We start from the raw sequence: 19,702 nt of genomic DNA, 5'->3' as shown, positions 1-19,702 counted from the left end.
ATTCGAATTTAAAACTCTGGGAAACCCCAAGAGACAGTTCTTCTCTGTCCTATAGGTATCAGTTGGAATCAACTCAATGGCAGTGTGTTTTTGGAGTGAATACAGATTTAATTTTGAATGTACTTGCTTCTGTGCTAATGTAATTTTTACTAAGGAAACCCATCCTCAAATGGTGTTAATTTACAAACTGTTTTATGTTTTTGCCCTCATTTCTTCACTTGTCTTCAAGATACAATGACTTTTCAAAAGAACAGTAATTGGCGAATACAGCATTCAATGCTGGAACAACACTATATGCTAAAGCAACACTATGGTTTGTTCCAATTCTCTTCAGAAAAGTGAGTTCACTGTCTTCCTTTCTTTTCACAAGGCCAATGGCATCTTTCTCGGTTTCCTAGTAGTACTTCAGTCCCGTGAACCAGTGCAATGGCAGCCATGTACAAGGCAATGTTTGGGAAAGGAAGCTCAGGGGATTGTGATGTGATAAATAAGGAGACACGGTTAACAGTCTTTAGTTTCATGTGTTACAAAATAATAATTATGCGTGAAGACTCTTTTGTTTGCTCATTTGAATGCTTTATACATTTAATTGTTTTGTTATTTTCTTCTGTGTGTGGTTGAGAAAGTGAGGCAAATGTAACTAAAAAGCGAGTCTGTTCCTGACAAATAAAATTAAATGGATTTAAAGTTAACTTGAATTAAAGTTTGCTTCAACTAAGTCAAAAGGCAGGACATCCGTTACAGGGCATTGGCTCACACACAACCCTATCTGTATTGAGAGCAGCATACGGGGTTTTCGATCTTCTTCGTTGTTGTTGTTGTTGTTGTTGTTTTCCTTACTTAGCGATCTTTTGATTTTCCTAATGCTGACAGTTACAAGATGCCCATGTCCTTGTGCAATTGGAAATCCAAAGTTTTTCTCATCAAAGGAACAAGTAAGAATGCAGTTGAAATCTTTAAATTGCAATTCACAATGCAAGCCCAGGGGATCTTACTTTAGGGAAAACAAGCTCCATAGGCCCAAATGACGCAGGCCAGAGCAGCACAAGCCTGACTCAGAAGGTGCTCTCCAGGAACACAGCGAGGTTCTCTTTCCCAGAGAGGCCCGGCTCTTTCTTATCGGTTGCTCACAGCACCTGTCAACGCAGTGGTGCTCAATGGCAGGCAGTTAGACTGCCCCCTAATCCGCTTCCGGGCAAATCCTCAGGTTTATAGACAATAGGGCTTCCTTGAATGGTGTTGTCCTTCACATTATTTTCAGCCCTTAAGACTCATAAATACAAGTTTAATATCTAACAAAACACCGACAGCCACCTTACCGCACACCTGAAGGCATCGTGTAATCAAACATCGGCGCCTAAGAAAATGGGTCGTGCCATGTTAGCAATCATGCTGGAACGATAAACCTGAAGGTCCTAAGGAACAAAACCTGAATTTCTCAAGGTATCAGGGAGACGGGCCATGCAGGGGTGGAAAGTGCACGATTAGAAAGGAAGTGTGCAAAATACTTTGCATGTACCTTGAGGCAGCGACTGGACAGGAAGAGCCGCCTGGCCAGGTGGGATGGAGATGAGTCCCTGACGCTGCAGGCTGAGCAGATGCTGCTGCTGCTGGAGTTGTTGCATCTGGAGAAGCTGCTGCTGGAAGACAAGCTGCTGAGCTGCCAACTGCTGCTGCTGCTGCTGCTGCTGCTGCCGGAAAACCCAACCCGGTAAACAGCTGCGCGAACAGCTTCCTATGGGGACACATGCAGCCCTGGCGGGTAGCACGATGGCCATCCCAGGGTCCAAGTTCAGCTAGAAGGTGAGTAGGTTTTAGATTTCTGTTGCCTTTCTTTCCAGTTGTAAATGGCAGCAAAGAGCCAAGGAATTGGCATTCAGAGTATGGACCAAAGGCATCGAAGAGGTATGTCAAAAAGGTTCAGATGTTTTCTAATCAGCTGATTGTAGGTAATCATAACTTGATCTAGACCAAAAGAACAATGCTGTCTTGACCCCGTTAGCTTCAACAGAGTTCTCTAGATTTTTTCCAACTAAGTTTGCTGCAGGAAGAGGTTTCCTGACAGGGGTCTCCAGTGATCTATTAGTCAACTGGGATGCAGCTTTTACAGGACAGCCCTGCTAGCTCAGACTCGCTTCCTCTCCTCGCCTGTTGGCATATATTAAAGCCAGAATTATGTTCAAGGCCAAAAAAGTGCCCTTATTATCAGGAATAGTCTAACTTCCATTTTTGTGAGGCATTACGAGGCAAACCAGAGCAGCTTGGACGCAGGAGGCTTGAGAAGGCAGTCACACTTCAGAGAAAGACGAGCTGCCACGGAAGACCTTAACTTTTGAGTTTGGGGAAAAGAGAAACTTCTGATGCACTCACTAGAAAACAGACTGCATAATGGAGCAAGTCATGTGGATTGCCCAAAGCCTCCAGAGAAATAAGGGAGCAATTTCTATTCTGTAGTTGATGGCTGTCTGCAATTCTATTCACAAATCCAAACAGAAACACAGCCTCAGGAGGTCAAGACTGTTTCCTGTGCGTTTGCATAATGGGCATCTTGAAGACAACGGCCTGATACCTGCTGATCAATTTAACTACTTCAACATGTTTTGTTTGTATTATGTTTATATTTGATGCAGCTTGCTGACAAGTGCAGGCTAGGCCTGAGAAGCCAGCCTGTCAGTTTGATTTATGAGCATACCACACTGGAACTTTCTACTCGCCACTCCAAACCTACAGTAGCAGTTCATTAATCAGGGGCCTATGACTTTGAAATGTGTGCTCAACCAGTTTCTCCCCTGCTCCTCCCTACCCCTCCATAGGCGGCCCAATTGGCATGCGTGTTCTCTGAGCTGCACCACTGAGAAAAATAAGGCTTCTTGCTTAACTTAGATTCTCGGTGGATACACGATAATCAGCACTTTGTCCACCACACAGCTTGCTCTTTGTACCCTGTGATTCATTAGTGAACATTAGGCGACAGAAGCATTGGATTGTAACTCTCAAGTCCCAGGCTACAAAAAAGGTGAGCATGAGAGTTCTCCTGTCACAGTTATGAAGCTCAGTAAACATGTATAATCGCATCTCTGACAGCAAGAGCCTTGTTCCTGGAAGACCCAAGGCTGGTCCTGCCTCGCCGGGGCCCCTTCTCAACCTCTAACTAGTCTGGACCAGTGAGATGACCAGGTCCTACCTCTTTGGCTTGCTTTCCAGGGTGCTGCGGTTGCTGCTGCTGCTGTTGCTGCTGCTGCTGCTGCTGCTGCTGTTGCTGCTGCTGTTGCTGCTGCTGCTGCTGCTGTTGCTGCTGCTGCTGTTGCTGCTGCTGCTGCTGCTGCTGTTGCAAAAGCTGAAGATGTAACTGCTCTTGCTGTTTCTTGTAAAACTCTTGTAGTTGTTGCTGAATAAACCATTTTGACTTTAATAAATAAAGGCAAAAGTTCCACGTATTATAAATCTCCTAAACTCTTCTAGACTGGCATCTGGCAGAGTATCCATTAAGATTCACCTCACAAAAGCAACGACTATATATATATTATATATATATATGTGCATTGGATCAAAGAGAGATATCTACCTACATTTTATCCCCAAGGGAGCTCTGAAAATTTCCAATCCAGAATCCAAAATATCCTAAACAAAAGGGTATAGAAAATTTGTATTCTACAGGGCCAGGGCCAAATGAATGCCTTAAAGTTCATGCACCTGAAGTTCTGAGCACATGTAAAAAGAGATTATTGTGAAAAAGAGCCGACATTTAGCTGCACAAAATCAAATTGCTCATTTCTCTTATTGACAAAAATAGAATACATCAGATGCAGAAAAGAATGCCAGGTACAGAATTGCAAGCCACTGATAGACAATAGCAAAGAGTTTAAATAAAAGAGTTCAGGTGAAACACTATTTTCTCTGTTATCAGTAGGAATTTAACATAAAACCCACTTTGAATTATGCTACAGGCTCAAAGAATGTCCCTACTAAGAGCATTATGTTGATCTTTAAAGAGATATATTGCATGAATCTGTTGTCTAGCCATCAAACTTTGTTCTCAGAAATATATTCTTCACTTCTTGAATGCTGAATATGCGATGCTTTGGAAAGAAAAATTCAAGACATTACTTTCTCTAGTGTAACAACCGAGCTGATGCAAAATTCGTATTTGTGTGACTTACTTATGTCAGCTAAGGAATACCAAAAGGATACTGACTGTTAATTTTCAGAGCAACAAAAACCTGTAAGTCTCTTTGCACTTTTGCGGGTAAGTCTACACATCATCTGCATTTTGGGCTATTTAAATACCGATCTACTCTGTGTTCAAACGACATCTCTCACTACTCTTCTTGCAGGTGTCAATGGACTTGCAAAAGACTTAGGGAGCTCACTTCTCTTGTGCCACGCTGCACTGGGGTGGGATGGCCAACGGTGCCTGTGACACTGTCAACGCAGTCGCCCACCTTGAGCCCGGCTAGCACACCAAAGCAGGTGACCCACATTACCTGCTGCAGCATGACTGCCTGCTGCTGCTGGAGCAGGGCTTGCAGCTGCTGGGGAGACAGGACTTGCTGCTGAAGGATCTGCTGCATTTGCTGAGGGGTGATCACCTGGGGAGTCATCATGGCCACGGACACAGGCACCTTGCACACAGAGAACATGACAGGTGGTCACGACCCAATGTCTACCTTTATGAGATAACATGCTTTTTCATACACACACACACACACCACAGTATTTAGTCTCTGGGTTTCCAGGTGCATCACATTCCATCAGACTCAAGTTTCATGTTCCATATCTCTTAAGTATTGTGCTGAGATGTTTGAAGTCTGCCTCCAACCAAAACAACAACCTCACTCACTCTCTGTCTTCAACTCAATTCCTATTCATAATACCGCTATCGGTGAGAGCAGTACTGCTCTTGGTGGTGTCGAAGGCAGAGGATCTTTCCGGGAACAGAGCCTCGTCTTTGGCCCAGGAGCACCGAGGGCACGCAAAGTTAAATAGGAACAAGCACACAGCGGCCTGCCCTGTGCTTTGTGGCAGTGCTAATCAGGAAAAGCCTTTTGAAATGGTTTGAGAAGTCTAAAGACTATGAGACTAATTGGGAAGAGGTGCATGTATCCATCCATTAGGTAAACTAGTAACAAAAAGCCCTTGTCTAGAATACACTTTGTTATCAAACAATTGGCATCTTTGAAATGACATACAGTATAGTATTGGGAAAATAGATATGCATCAAACACACATAGCAATTCATATAGTATGCATGTTCAGAAACTAATGAGCCAGTTACATACACAGTCCTCTGAAAATAGGGATCCTGAGGCTAGTGTTCTAGCTTCTTCTGCCTACGTTTTGTTTCATTAAGTTAACACCAATGGAGCCAGAAAATCCAGACACCTGTTACTTAAGGCTCATTAATGACACTAAGTAATGTGCCTTTTCATGATTGTATTTTGCCTCAAAATCTGGAGCAGTGAAAAAGCCAATAATGAGAAGATAAGGAAAGGAAAGGGTGTGAGGTACAGGAGATCCTGGGAAGCAGGGAGAGAAGGCCTGGGGGAGGCCAGAGGGCCTTTGGAGAGACACAGAGTGGATGGCGAGCGAGGTGAAGAGGAAAACGTGGAATCAGAAACAGCGAGGCATGCTCAGTTTGAAGGCACTGCTTGTACTAACCAGCACGCCATCAAGCAGCTTGTCAGCTGGCCACATTGGAAACCTTTGAAAATGGAATGACTTTCTTTCCTAAGTGAAAAACAAAACAAAAAAAAGAACCCAACGCTTTCACTAGAAACATAAGTACGTATTTATGTAACTATTGCTTTAAACAGATTTGCAAGACAAGAAGTGTCTATGAAAATTGAAAGAGATGAAGAGATATGGTTCACACTTTGTGATTTCTTAACGCAGCTCCAACCTTTCAAGCTGGACACTCTGTGTGATAAAGACGGGGGGTGTGGATACTGAAAATGGATAAGTGGAGGAAAACGAAAACCGACATCCAGGGTTGGTGTATTTCTCCTTCATATTTAATACTGAGAAAGAGTTTAAATTTTCCCATCCTGTATTGACATCTAAAATACAGACTAATTAGATCTGTGATTAGTTAGGTTTTATAATATCTGAAAAAAGAATTACATTCTGACAGGAAGAAATTCAAGATTTAAAAAACATTTTTGGATTCTTAAAATCATATTGGCATATCTACAGAATAGAATTTTTTAAAACAGAAAACTTTCTGAAATAGTTGCTACCAAATTAACTCGAACAATGTGTTGTTCATGTGTTTGGTTGTTTAAGAAATGAATAGTCAGTTTTGATAAACCAATAGGAAAATTAGAACAAGCAGTTAATAAGAAAAATCTCCAAATGTGAACTTTCTTCCCACAAACATTAAACTCATATTATCTTCAAATAACAATGAACAAAACTACAGAGAGGGGACTGAGAAAGACAGAAAGATACATGTTAAACTTTTAAAAGGCTGCAACTGCATATGGATATATGTAAATATTTAAATGCATACACATACACAGATAGATACCATATCATATACATACACAGATACATACCATATATACTCGAGTATAAGCCGGCCCGAATATCAGCTGAGGCACTTAAATTTACCATAAAAACCATTAAAAATGTGCTGAAAAAACTCAGATTATACACGAGTATATACAGCAGGTACACTTGTTTGATGAGGCTTTAAAAATTCACAGAAAAGTTCCATTATCTTTTAATTTAAGCTTTCTACAAATTTTTTGAAGTCCCTTTGCACATATATCACACAAACACACACCCACACACATACACATACCCACCCCAAATCTAAACCCAAACCAAACTCACTACCATTGAGTGGATTCTGACTCACCAGGGCACTACATGACAGGGTAGAACTGCCCCTAGGAGTTTCCAAGACTGTAACACTTTATGGAAGTAGAAAGCTCTTTCTTCCTTAGAGCTGCTGGTGGATTGGAACTACGAACCTTGCAGAATGCAACTCAATGTATAATCAGGGAGACACACACACACACACACACACATCTGTATATCTCATCTACAAAACTTGCCATTTGATAAGGAGTGTTTCACTTCTCAGAATTTGAAAGGCATTCAATTACTTTATCCTGACACGATCAGGTCTTAATGTGTGTCTAATAGGAAACACACTTCAGGAGACCAGCTCTATGGTGGAACTATGTGTGCCATAATGCACAAGTTTACAGTCACCCGTCGGCCCTTAGGGCACTGTAACCTGTTATTGTAAATAACTTGCAATATGAGCAAACTAAGCACCTTTTCTACCTGCACATTCTTTAGAATTGCTCATCTTTTCATTATGGTGACGATTTTTAACTCTTAAAATACTAGTGGAAAAGAGCAACAAAAATATAAATCCACCACCACTGAGTTCATTCTGACCTACAGCAACCCTATATAGGGCTTCTGAAGTTGGAAACACCTGTGGGATCAGACACCCTAATTTTCTGATTAGTGGAGGGTGGATTGGAACTGCTGAGTTGACAATTCTCTCGCCAACATTTACTCCAGAGCACCCCCTGACTGGCGAGTTTTACCGTATCATTTACAAGTTCATGAGGTAGAAGTAACCACCATGCCATTGCCATTCTAGACCCATAGGTCAGTGCTCACATGTATGTGCCGTTTTGCCAATTTAAACAGATTCTAGTCTATACTTAAGGAAATTGCCGCCAAAAGGTGACAATATATGGACATAAAAATCTGATTACCGTGTGCCAATTAACTGAACATCCGGCTTCTATTAAGTATAAAAAGCACAAATTAAAATCAATTACACAGGTGCATTTTTGAGATTTCTAAGGTTGCAATTAGCCAATGTGATCACCTTCCAAACTGTACATGCACAAGTGCATCCAAAAGCAACATTTGAAGCTACTCATTATTAAAATGAAAAATATTAAGCTTTCATTACAAAAATGTACATATGTGGACTGCTCCACTTGACTTATGCAGAAAATTGAAATTTGTTTCAAAATGCAGATCACCTGAATTTTTCAGTAACTCATTTGTAAGTGGCCCCTCTTTCATCACTTTAGTCACTGATTTCTTTGCACGCCCAGGCTGTGTGGAAACTCATGGAGAAAAATGAATGGAGATTAACTCATACACAGAGATTATTCTACTTTATCAATATTCAAACAGGCAAATACTAACATCAGATTTTTCTATTGATAGGTGGCTTTCTGACATACATTCATCTATGTCTGAAGGAAATAACTTCCAGTTGATATAGAATTTGACTTTGGCCAGTGTTTTAATGAAGACCCAGAGCGTAGCTGTGTGAGAAAGCAGGGAAAGGAGAGTTTATGTGAGGTGTTTTCCAGTGAGAAGGCTTATAAAAGTCTGGGGACCCCGATGGGGTCTAAGAAGGCACACCATTTTATGCAGCTGCCAAGCCAATCAGAAGGAGCAGCTTGTTTGGATGGGTATTTTGGTAAACATTGTATTAGGTACACGTTCAGGAGGAAGGAGGAAGGAAAGTCGACTTTGGTTGACTTGCTTTCTTCTCTCTTAGTCTGACCACAGGAATAGCTGTAAATTCCCCATAGTGATGTACCAAGCAAGGATTTCTCTTTTCTTGAAATAACTCTTAACTATTTTTTTCCTATTAGATAAAGTAAGCAAAAGTCTGAGTGTTTCTTTGTTCCCTAAGAAGAACTGGATATTTGGTCCTAAAATACAAACAAACAAACAAAAGAAACCAAACTCACTACTATTGATTCCTACTCACAGAGAACCTATAACAGTGGAGGTCAACCTGGGTCGCGGCCACTTTTGGGGATGAAACGACCCTTTCACAGGGGTCACCCAATTCATGACAGTAGCAAAAGTACAGTTATGAAGTAGCAATGAGAATAATTTAAGGTTGGGGGGCGGTCACCACAACATGAACTGTATTAAAGGATCGTGGCATTAGGAAGGTTGAGGACCACTGACCTATAAGGACAGGGTAGAATTACCTGTAGGATTCCAAGACTGTGACTCTTTATGGGAGTAAAAAGCCTCATCTTTCTCCTGATTTGGACCTAAAGGTAGGATTCTATATTGTGAAATGTCTTTAAAATGAATAAAATTGTCCTGAAATGAATAAAAAATGATCAAAGTAACACATATATAGGTTTTTATATATAAATAGGGGGGTGAGCACTGATTTTAGGTCTATCTATATATTATTTATGTGTTTACATTCAAATTCCAAGTCTGTCTCATTGAATGGGTTCATAAAAAGGGCTTATGAGAAGACAACACAAAGATCATGCCCATTTCAAAGGCCTTCGGATCATTAGTGGGCGATTTAGAAAAGCACGCCAACATTTCCCTGGGTTTAAGCACACCGTTTTTAACAACTAGGCCAGCATATCTGCAAAGGGTTGGGTCTGCATGTTAAGTGTATCACTTATTAATTCAACATCCCAGTGACGTGTGGGTGATTAAAAGGTTCTTAGCATGGTGTCGGTGCAATGCTTTCTTCACGACATGTGAGTTGGTGTGTGTGTGTGCGGTGGTGGTGGAGGCAACCTGTAGATGAGATTTATAGTGAAAACACTGTTTCCTTGTTAACAGGGACTGCCAACCACTGGTGACAGTGTCCTTTATTCTCTGCTTAAAATTTGAGGACAATGGAAGTCTACACCTCCAGGCACTGGTACTTAAGAAAAGGACGAAAGAAAGAAAAACCCTATTAGCATTAACTACTTATGTGATACATTTAAAAGGAAGACTTTTTATGTGACGGTATCTGCTCCACTATAACAGACTATGGATAGGAAAATATTTGATTGTCCATTCTTTGATAAATTTTTTCTGATCGCGTCACTCCTCTTTACAATATCTCTACCTATAGTTTATTTTAACATGAGAAACTATTGTATTAAATTGCCAGCCATGATTCTAATTCAAGCCTTGGTTACAGGTATAATGTCTATCATAATAATAGCCTTTCAAAAGCTTCCTGGTTTTACAGTATTAAAAAGAACTGACAATGAATTGAGCGGTATTTGTAAGCTTTTCATCAAGTCCTGAACAGGAGTATTTAAAGAGCTCGGGGATGGACAGTGCATATGGCTATTTAATGCAGTCTCTGAGCAGCAGGGAACTAGAGAGACAGGAACAACAGAACGAACGGCACCGGGCAATAACAGATGCGGAGACCCCTTTGCAGGGCGATTCTTAACGACTTAGTCTCTCCCAGGATTTAAGACACTAGCTTTAATTTAGCAGCCATCTAATAACCTTAATAAAGCCAAGTGTTTTCTGGTTGGAAAATTGGGTTTGCCCAACTTTTACCTCTGTTTGCAGTTACACAAACACACACCCAATTTTAGGAGAGATTCGTCTTTCCTTTGTACCGATGGTGAAAATCAGGCTGTTCACACAGGCGTGCCGTCAGAGAGAGCGCAGGAAGGTGAGAAAGAATGTGCCGCACCACATGCTTAAAGAACAAAACCGGCAACCGCTCATCTCGCTCTGGCTAATCAAGCTGCTCAGATTATTTCACATACATCTGTGGTTTAGGCCTTGCCATGCCCTTGTTTTTCTTTCTACTCAAAGCTAAAGTTCCCCTCTTTGATTAGCTGAAACATTTGCATGGTCACTACACATTTTTCATTTTATAAATCATTATGCATTAGCAGTCTTGATCGCCTAGCTTGACTAATCCTGACGAACTGAAATCACAGCTGAAGGTCAAACTCCATCCCACTGCACATTCATATTCAAACAAATCTGCACCATTGTTCATTAGGCTCCTAAAATCACTGCAAAGAAGTTACTGAATATCTTACACTTATTCCTTATTCTTTCAAAAACTTAACCTACAGAACGTGTAATGCCTAACAGATGATACGAGTCGAGTGCAAACAAAGTCAATGTAACACACTTTGCGAGGGGAGTGCCTGGCTTTATGTAAGTTGAGCAAACTAGGATGTAATCAATAATTACACAGAATGACAACACACGAGAGCTCAAACAATTTGGGAGGGAGTCACACCATAAAAAAGAGGAAGATTCATTTGCAAAAATGTTCTTTTTTTTTTTTCATATTTAGTAGCTCAACACGCCGCTGTGACTGGTGGGCTGGATCCATCCCCTGAAATTAAGAGCATGTTTAGAATTATTGAGAGACTAGTTTTCCGGGCTGTGCTAGCAACTGATCCTGTTTATTTTCTACATTCATAAATATTTCCATTTATATTTTAAAATGAATTTGAATACAGCAGCTACAACACCCAAACAATTGTGATGTTGATGGAGCTCAGAGAATTAGCCCAAATAATATTAATTTCAACAAAAAGCAAGCTGTCCTGATAAAAGACAACTCTCTAAGAAAGCAAAAATAAATATGAGAAGGAAGATCCTTTCATGCTTTAATAGGCGCTCTCCTAGATTGATGGATGATAATCATCTTAATTTCACTGCTCTCCAAAACTGAGAGCCAGAAAAGGCAGCAAAAGACACTAGCCCATTCATTCCAGGACCCGCACAATGCTAATTCCAACATTTAGCTGCATGGTTTTCTGCTTGATGTATCAGAGCTCAAAAGATGAAAGCAGAGAAGTAATTGCTCTCCTGGTTCTTATTCTTCGCTGACAACCCATAAATTTAATTTTACACACACATTCATTTACATTTTCAAGTATATGACATGATAATTGCCGGAATATAACACCTCCATTCCTGTAGATACAGCAGCTCGCTGATTGACAAGTGTGGTGAATAGAGAGGAATGGTGGTTGAATTGCAGAATTTTTTTTTCTTCTGAAAATTACACTTAGAAGGGCTAACGGTAATAAGCATTTATGGAACCGTCTCACCATAAACATCTGCACATAAAATGAACAGGAGACCCTCCGCTATTACCGGCTCTCAGCTGTTGGCGCTTTCCTCTGAACCTCGATCGACTACGGAGACAGTGAAATTGCCAACAGCGGATCTACTGGAGCACAAACATGGGGAACTGAGTTGATCCCCAATGTTTTCTTTATTCTTGGCTTGCAACTCTTTGCAATCGCTCTGCCACTGCAAAGAAATACACTATTTAGCTGTTGGAAAGTATTTGATTATGCTTGTGTGTTGGGCAGGGTAAGAGGGCTTAACTATTTCAATATCTTTTCATGAGAAGGTATATTTCTCTTGGAGGGAGGAAGGACGTGCCAAGTTAATATATCTTACTACAGGAAGCAATAGTTGCTGATTATAGTTAAGTGTTTCTTCACAAAGACTTAGACTTGGGTTTCTCGCGTACCACGGAGAAGGCCCCATGCTGACTTGCTTTTCTGTGGCTGGAAAGTTCAAGAATGGAACAAAGCTCGCTAAATTGGATCCTGATGAGAAAACATCGCCAACTTCTCAGAAGAATTCCAGATCATTAAGATGCTCCCCGCGCACTTGGGAGTCGCTGATGAGGCTGTCTAACCGACAGAGGCCAACTTCAATGGAAGCAGGCAGGAAGAAAGGGGAAAACTGAGGTAGATGAGCTGAGTGTATTGCACCAATGGCTTGGCCATTCCTTTCTGTGGCTGTCCTGTGTCCTGACTAATTCGTGCAGATCAAAGATTCGCTCGCACCAGCCAGGCAGTGGTGGTTTGCTTAACATTCCGCTGCGGTGAGAAAAAACAACAGCAATGTACACATCTTGATAAAAGAACCTTAATAGTCCACGCTGCACTTTGGGGTCTCTTTTTATATGCAAGCCCTTGACAGGCTTACCTCCAGAATTACAAGCATATGCATATGCTACCTGTATTGTAGAGATGATTTGTAGGTATCAAAAGTAGCTGATCATTCCTATTTTTCAGCCAAATGGAAAAAATAAAATAGCATTGGTAAAGTAAGTGCTGCTTGGTATGTCTCTCAGAACTGTTGTCACTTATTAGCTATGCAAATAGTGCTAAGGCTTTAGGCAGAAATTATTGACACTGAAACGTATGACATAATATGCAAAAGAGACGATCCTTTTTAAATAAGCCTTCTCAAAGCAAAACCTCAATAAAGCTAGATGGAAAAGTTCAAGATAAGCATAACATTACAAAATCTGTGGATGATTTCAAATAGCAGGTGGGAGAGCTGTGCGCAGAATTCAGGTCCCAAACTCTCTAATCTTTTGGTTAGTGGCGGGGCAGTCTATATCTCCCACACCAGAGACATTTCCCTCTAAGTGTTTTTTTTTAAACATACATATGAGAGGACAAGGTAGGTATCCAATCTGATTACTACAAAATACAATTTTTTTATTTTTCATGCAGGCTAAGGAATTTCATCCAATGATAGCTTAAACCTGACAAATTCTATAGCATTTAGGTTTGATAATAAAGTGACTTTGGGTCCTTTTTATATCTTACACCTCTATTTAATTTTACATTACAAGCTATCATGCTGTTGTAAATTATGTAGGATAGAGCACTATTTTTTTCATAGTTGCACTTATTTTGCTTAATAACTGACTTTCCATAAGATTATAAAGCTGTGTTTAAGATACAGTTTTGCTCATCCTGCTTCAATAGATTTCCACTATTACTTTTTTTTTTTACCAACTAGTTTCGTTGAAAGGTTTCTAGTATTATAGGTAATGTAACGTCCATTAGGTCAGGCTCTTCATAGCATGACATGCAGTAAATTACAAGTGCTTCAAGCAGCCCAGTGAATTACAGTTCATCACTCTGAAAGGTTTCCCACTACAAGACCACAGATATCAGATCTGGCAGTTAGGATCCAATTAACACTTTGGTCAGAATAATCAGATTGCATGTGTAAGACTTGTATAATTCGTTTATTGCTTCCATGCATCTTCTGTCTGTAGGTAAATTTGTTGCTGTTATTTCCGAGCCTGGGATCAGTATTTCACTTGCCTTTAGGTTATATTTCAAGTCCCTTCTGCAGTGCTGTGATGAACTCCCCCTTGTTGCAGCAATTTAGATCCCTTGTCCTAGAGATATTACAGCTTGAGAAATGGTTTGTTTCTGCTACTTTTGTTTTGGGCTCTCACCATGTCATTAGAGGTCTAGAAAAAAAACTGGCAGTGATTTTGACTAAGCACGTTTTATTTAGTGTAGCAGTCCCAGCGTTCTCCAGTGAGATTGCGGGGAATCTTGCCTACCACCCAACACACCACAAATGGCATATGCAATGACATTTACATGTGTTCTGTCATGCAAAACCATTTCTTGCTACACTGAATATAATGCTATGACTGAATGGGAAAAACATTCTGATTTGGTGATATCATTTTTTAAGCCATGGTCAGTTATTTAGAAGAGGTCTTACAGGGAAAGACTAATAACAAAGAGAACAATGTTACTACGTACTTGGTGTTTGGGGCTAGGATTTAGATAGGCCGTTTCGTCACTCTTCCGAACATTAGCGCTAACTCGATAGAAATCTGGAAGGAATAATTGACCCAAAGGATGAAACAGTTTCTTCAAAATAATTGGATATGCAAATTCCACTACTACGATTTAAAAACCGCAATGGCCTCATAAACGTCTATAAATAAAAAGCCTAATATTCTTAAAGAATGTCATAGTCAATTCTCCATGGAGCCTTCTTCTTGTTTGTTTGTTTGTTTTTTTTACAAACAACTTTTCCTTTATTCCCTTTCACATTGTACCTCATGCAGATGGAAGTCCCTGCTTGGATTCAGAGCATGCATTGAAAAGTCAATGTACACTGTCTTTAGTACCATGAAAACAAAGCAGAATCATATTTCCTCAGAAGGTGCACTAAAGAGGATAACAGCTCACGGACGAAACCTGAGTGATGATACTGGACTTGCTGGTTGAAAACATGCCCCTAGTTCGGTTTGACAGCCAAGCTACTTGGGGATACGTCCAGACCAGACAAGGAGAAGTCAACTTCCTTTGGCAAGTGACCATTTCTTTCTTCTTCCCCTGACCCCCTACAATTATTTTACTGCTCCAGAGTGTCGAGATCATTTAAATGAAATAATAATTCTTGTAATGGGTGATTATGAAAACAATACTACTGACGATATAGGTAGGAGCAAAAAGACTCATTGTAACATTACTTTGAAACTAGAAAAACTCAAGTTGGGGCTTTAATCTCGCATTTGTTTATTTTTTCTCGCAGGTCAAGCTGTTTGATTACCTCCAGTCGAATGTCCACTTCATCAGGGACTAAGAATCTCGGGTTTCGATGGCACAGTAGTTAGCATAGCAATGGTTGTACAATTAGAACTATAGGTGAAGGAAGCTAAGGATTTGTCTGAGGGATACATGATGAAGGGAGAAGAGGGCTTAGAATGTCATCTGGGGAAGTTAATCATTTTGTTAAAACCCATCTATGGGATACCTGAGATGTAGACATCACTGGGTAGTTGGGAGACCTTGAGAAGCAGCTAGCCTGACCTTCGTGGATTCCCCCTTCTCTTCCCCCCTTTCTTCTCAGCTCTTGCCCCACCCTTTAGCCCCTCCACCCACAAGCTCTCCCTGTCTTCCTGACCTGAGCAAAAAATGAGTTTATCATCCACTCTAAACCAGGCACAGTCGTGTTGGCTGTAAGTGTAAGGGGAACAGAACATAGTAGGTTTCTGTTCTTGTCAAGGTGTTTTCAATTGGTGGGAGAATTAAATAAGAAAGTAAATTAGCAAAATAATTGCATATTTGAATATATCATAAGAGCAAACTAGACAAAAAGTTTAGTGAGGGAGATTTCCTCAAGTCATATAACTAGGGAAGGTCTTTCTGAAGACTACAAGGCTTTACAGGGGTGTCAGTTCATACATGCACAGGTTTATTCCAAAGAAAACATGTTTATGTATGACTCCACAATCAGTGGACGACTGCAGATCAGTTGTCTTAGTCTTGTTAGGTGACTTTAAAAAGTCCAGTCAAAAGAATAGCTTGAGAAAGGATCTCCTAAGTTGGTTATTTCACAATCCACCCATCCATCATTGTGTCAAACACATTTGTACATTTGTTGTCATCATCATTCTCAAAACATTTGCTTTCTACTTGAGCTCTTGGTATCAGCTCCTCATTTTCCCCCTCAGGGAGGGAGGGGATTTCTAGAATTCTGTAGCTATACTATTTTCCTTATTCTCCCAGAATCCAAGCAATTGTCTCCAGGGATGTAAAGGAAGCAACCACGCAAAGACAGGCGAACACATGGAAAAACTGTTCCCATCAGCGTCTGAGCGTGGCGTGAGCAAGGCTCCTGAGGTGGAGATGCAGAAGTAGTAAGCAGGCCCCCGACATAGACCTGTTTACATCCCCAGTTATAATGTTCCTTTGTCAAGTGGCATATATTTAAGACTATCTCTTCTGAAATTTTTGTTAGCAATCATACATAACTATCCAAAGTGACAGTCAATAGAGCAATGTTAAGGAACTTACAGAATACGTACCCATCAATGGAATACTAGGGAGCCAGAGAAATGATTGAGGAAACTCTAATGTGTTGACAAAAATACCTTCCAATATACTTGTCTTATTGAAAACAGCTAGGTACAAAACTCTGTACACAGATGTTAGAATCTGTGTCAACCAAACAGCCAGACTATGCACAAAATAGCTTTGAAATGAAAAATGGGCTAAAAGATGGATTGTCTCTGGAGAAGAGACTGGTTGTTACAGAAAGAGGTGGAAGAAACATTTCTTGATTTGTATGCCTTTTGAATTTTAAGCCATATAAAAATACTACTAGTTCAAAAATAGAAAATTAATGCAGTTGTGAGACATGTTAAGACTGCAAATATTTCACAGCTCTTTAAAAAGAAACATTTTCCAAGAATAGTACTTCAAAGGGTCAATCAATTGCAAAATATATAAATATTTCCCGCCAGTTCTAAATTATGATAAAAATCCCCCGAGCAAAACCATTGGCATACAAACACAAACGCAACTTAACTTTGCACCTAGTTCCATGCAAATGTCTGAAAGATTTTGTCAAGCTGGCGGAGTTTGCAAGTGGAATATAGGGAAATGTTGCCAAAGACGAATAGTGAGCAAGAATCTTAATTTGAAATCCACACGTGAGGAGCAGGGGAATTGGAACAAATGTAATCACATCTTTTCCAGAACACCATGTGACTCTATTCATTAGGTAAGTTTTATCTGTGGCCATCAAAGACATGATAAATGCTATTTTTCTATATATTTGTCAACACCAGGGAGTGGTAGACAACTTGGTAATCCATTGGTTATCTAGGGATAAAAAATGGGGGGTTCCTGGAGTGTATCCAGCCCTGTGTTCTATCACTTAAGGGCCCCACTATTTCACAGGCAGGTTTTTTGGGGTTCTATCTCATTTCCCGCCAAAGACTAGGGCTGTGCCTGCAGCATACCTGCCCTCCTCTCGACCACTGTTGCTGAGGCGCTGGACCATGGAGTTAGCTGAGTCTTTACTAAGCCTTATTTATTCATGACTCTCTCCCTTAGAGAAGACAGAGCTTCTTTGCTAACATGGACTTCACAAAGCTTCTAAGCCTACACATTTGTCAGTCCTTAACTTTTGAATCTGAAACATGTGTGTCCAGTGGGGATGCGGAATGTGAAGTCCTGGAGAAGCAGAAACCCGGATGAGAGCAATCGGTCTGCCTCAGCAGGACCCCATGAGTTTCAGAGCGGAACGGTGACTTCAGTGATGAGGAATTTTAGGAAAGGCATGCTGGTGGCTCAGCGGGTTAAGCGCCATGCTGCTAATGGACAGGGCAGCCGCTCAGGCCCACCAATTGCTCCTGGGCAGAAGGGCCCCCTCTTGAAAAGGTTTGCAGTCTTGGAAATCTGGACAGGGCATGCGAGCCTGCCCTATAGCGTCACTTTAGGAGCTGGAATCGACTGGATGAGGAAGTCTGTGTTTGTTTCGAGGAGGGGAGAGAGTGAGGCAGGGATGCTGTCTTTGTTTACATCTCTTTAAAGTCTTCAGTGCAGAGTGCTTATATTTACTGGTGCTATTCGGAAGCCCATGCGGAATGCGATTCCTGGGTTCGCTGCATGGATAGAACGAGCGTGGATGGCAGTCAAGGATAACACAGGCACTGCTTTCTGGATCACTTCTTTCAAGCCTCAGGATCCTCCACATCACGGCACAGGTAGCACCTGGACACAGTCGGCATGCTATCTGCCCTATCAGAGAGCGGTACTGCTTCTGTGCTCGGGCGCGCACCAGCTGGATGTGGTCTGGGGATGCGGCAGAGGCTACGCTGCCATTTCTCAAAGATCAGTGGATTGTGTCCAAGTAGTTCCCAATGATAAGTATTCTTGTTTTGAAGTCACTTCGATCCCAACTCCTAAGACCATCTGCCATACTTCATAGTCATTCAGTGATTCATTTTCCAGGATAAACTTGTATGTTGTTAGTACAGTAAAATCATAAACAGCTGCAGAACGCTCACTCGGTGAGTGCCTCAATCAATGCATATGCCGTTCTTGAAGAAAAGGTGAGCAGGCGGTTACAAAAACATGACCCTTCTTCTTAGTGCATGGTTATGAAAAGACTTAGACTCTGATCCCTGTGCAGTTGGAACTATATGCTGGCTCATACCATACACAACTGTGACGGTCGCATCAGGTCAGAGAGGCAGAGCTGTTTAAAGTTGGCCACGGCAGGCACATGCTATCTGTACCCCAAGAGGAAGATGATTCTCACCAGTCAAATCCTCAAAGCCACCAATTTGGGGGTGGGTGTGTGTGATGTTAGAGACAGTCAATGGAAGTGACCTCTCACTGGTCTTGTAGGATGTGGTGATTACTGGGAAAAACCATTAGAGCAGAGGTTCTCGCCCTTCCTAATGCCACAACCCTTTAATACAGTTCCTCATGTTGTGGTGACCCCAACCACAAAATTATTTTTGTCAGTACTTCATCACTGTAATTTTGCTACTCTTATGAATCGGGTGACCCCTGTGAAAGGGTTGTTCAACTCCCTAAGGGGGTCGCGACCCACAGGTTGATAACCAATTCTTTAGAGACTATTTCTGTGGGTATCAAATGCTTTCCTGATATTCCATTCAACATACCAGCCCCTTAAGCTTTAAACTGAAAATGATAAGAGTTGAGGTTAGACTAGAAAAATTGAAAGGGTTCACTTGGGTGCTTCAGTAGAAATGTTTGAAAATCAGGAATAATAACAATAATAAACATAAATGTTCAGAGCAATTTTCATGTTCCCAATGAGGGAGATAGAATTTGCAAGTGTTTTTCTGTGGCTATATTTATAAGAAGCATCACAGAACAAGACAACTTCACTGTCGTTTTAATACATCTCGAAGCACTTGCTTTAGATGCCCAAAGACAGAAGGTGATATAGTTCTTAGGCTTTAACCACAGACTTTCATATCTTTTATCTCAAGTTCTGTATCTCCGCAGAAACCACAGAACTGAAGTAGGGATACATACAAAACAAACAAAAATGCAATATATTGCTGTATCTCCTCTTTTTCATGAATCAGTTCACAATGGGAAATGTCTGATGTTCACGGAGAAAAATTTCTTTCCATTGTATTTAGTATATGAAAACACTAGTGAGCCATATTTGAATTCTTCCAATTAAAGGGCCATATTTCGCTTTCCCTTGTAAAACCGACAAGGACAGATTTGTCTTGCTCACTTGTGCAAACACAGCATAGTGTTAAAACCGAGCAGGTGCTCCATCAATGTTTTATTGATTAAAAGGATACCATCGGTAAATATTTAGAAATCTAACCTTTCCTTTAAAA

The 19,702-nt window shown here is 40.8% G+C and overlaps 1 protein-coding gene across 7 annotated transcripts in view; it reads right to left on the bottom strand.

Moving 5' to 3' along the window:
- FOXP2 (forkhead box P2) overlaps positions 1-19,702 on the bottom strand; it is a 281,533-nt gene that overhangs the window by 68,509 nt on the left and 193,322 nt on the right. Inside the window, exons 4-7 of one of the 7 annotated variants that reach the window (XM_075557682.1) lie at positions 4,485-4,622; positions 3,321-3,388; positions 2,356-2,365; positions 1,520-1,688 (exon numbers count right to left, since the gene is read on the bottom strand). In XM_075557682.1, the coding sequence (XP_075413797.1) occupies positions 1,520-1,688; positions 2,356-2,365; positions 3,321-3,388; positions 4,485-4,622 (385 nt within the window). Of the gene's footprint in view, positions 1-1,519; positions 1,692-1,960; positions 1,966-2,355; positions 2,366-2,569; positions 2,573-3,174; positions 3,389-4,484; positions 4,623-19,702 lie in introns of all 7 variants that reach the window. The other 6 variants (XM_075557678.1, XM_075557681.1, XM_075557676.1 and 3 more) reach the window with 6 other exon arrangements.

This window comes from Tenrec ecaudatus, chromosome 9, assembly GCF_050624435.1.
Source record: "Tenrec ecaudatus isolate mTenEca1 chromosome 9, mTenEca1.hap1, whole genome shotgun sequence".
NCBI lineage: Eukaryota > Metazoa > Chordata > Mammalia > Afrosoricida > Tenrecidae > Tenrec > Tenrec ecaudatus.
This window is presented reverse-complemented; position numbering and strand designations above follow the sequence as displayed.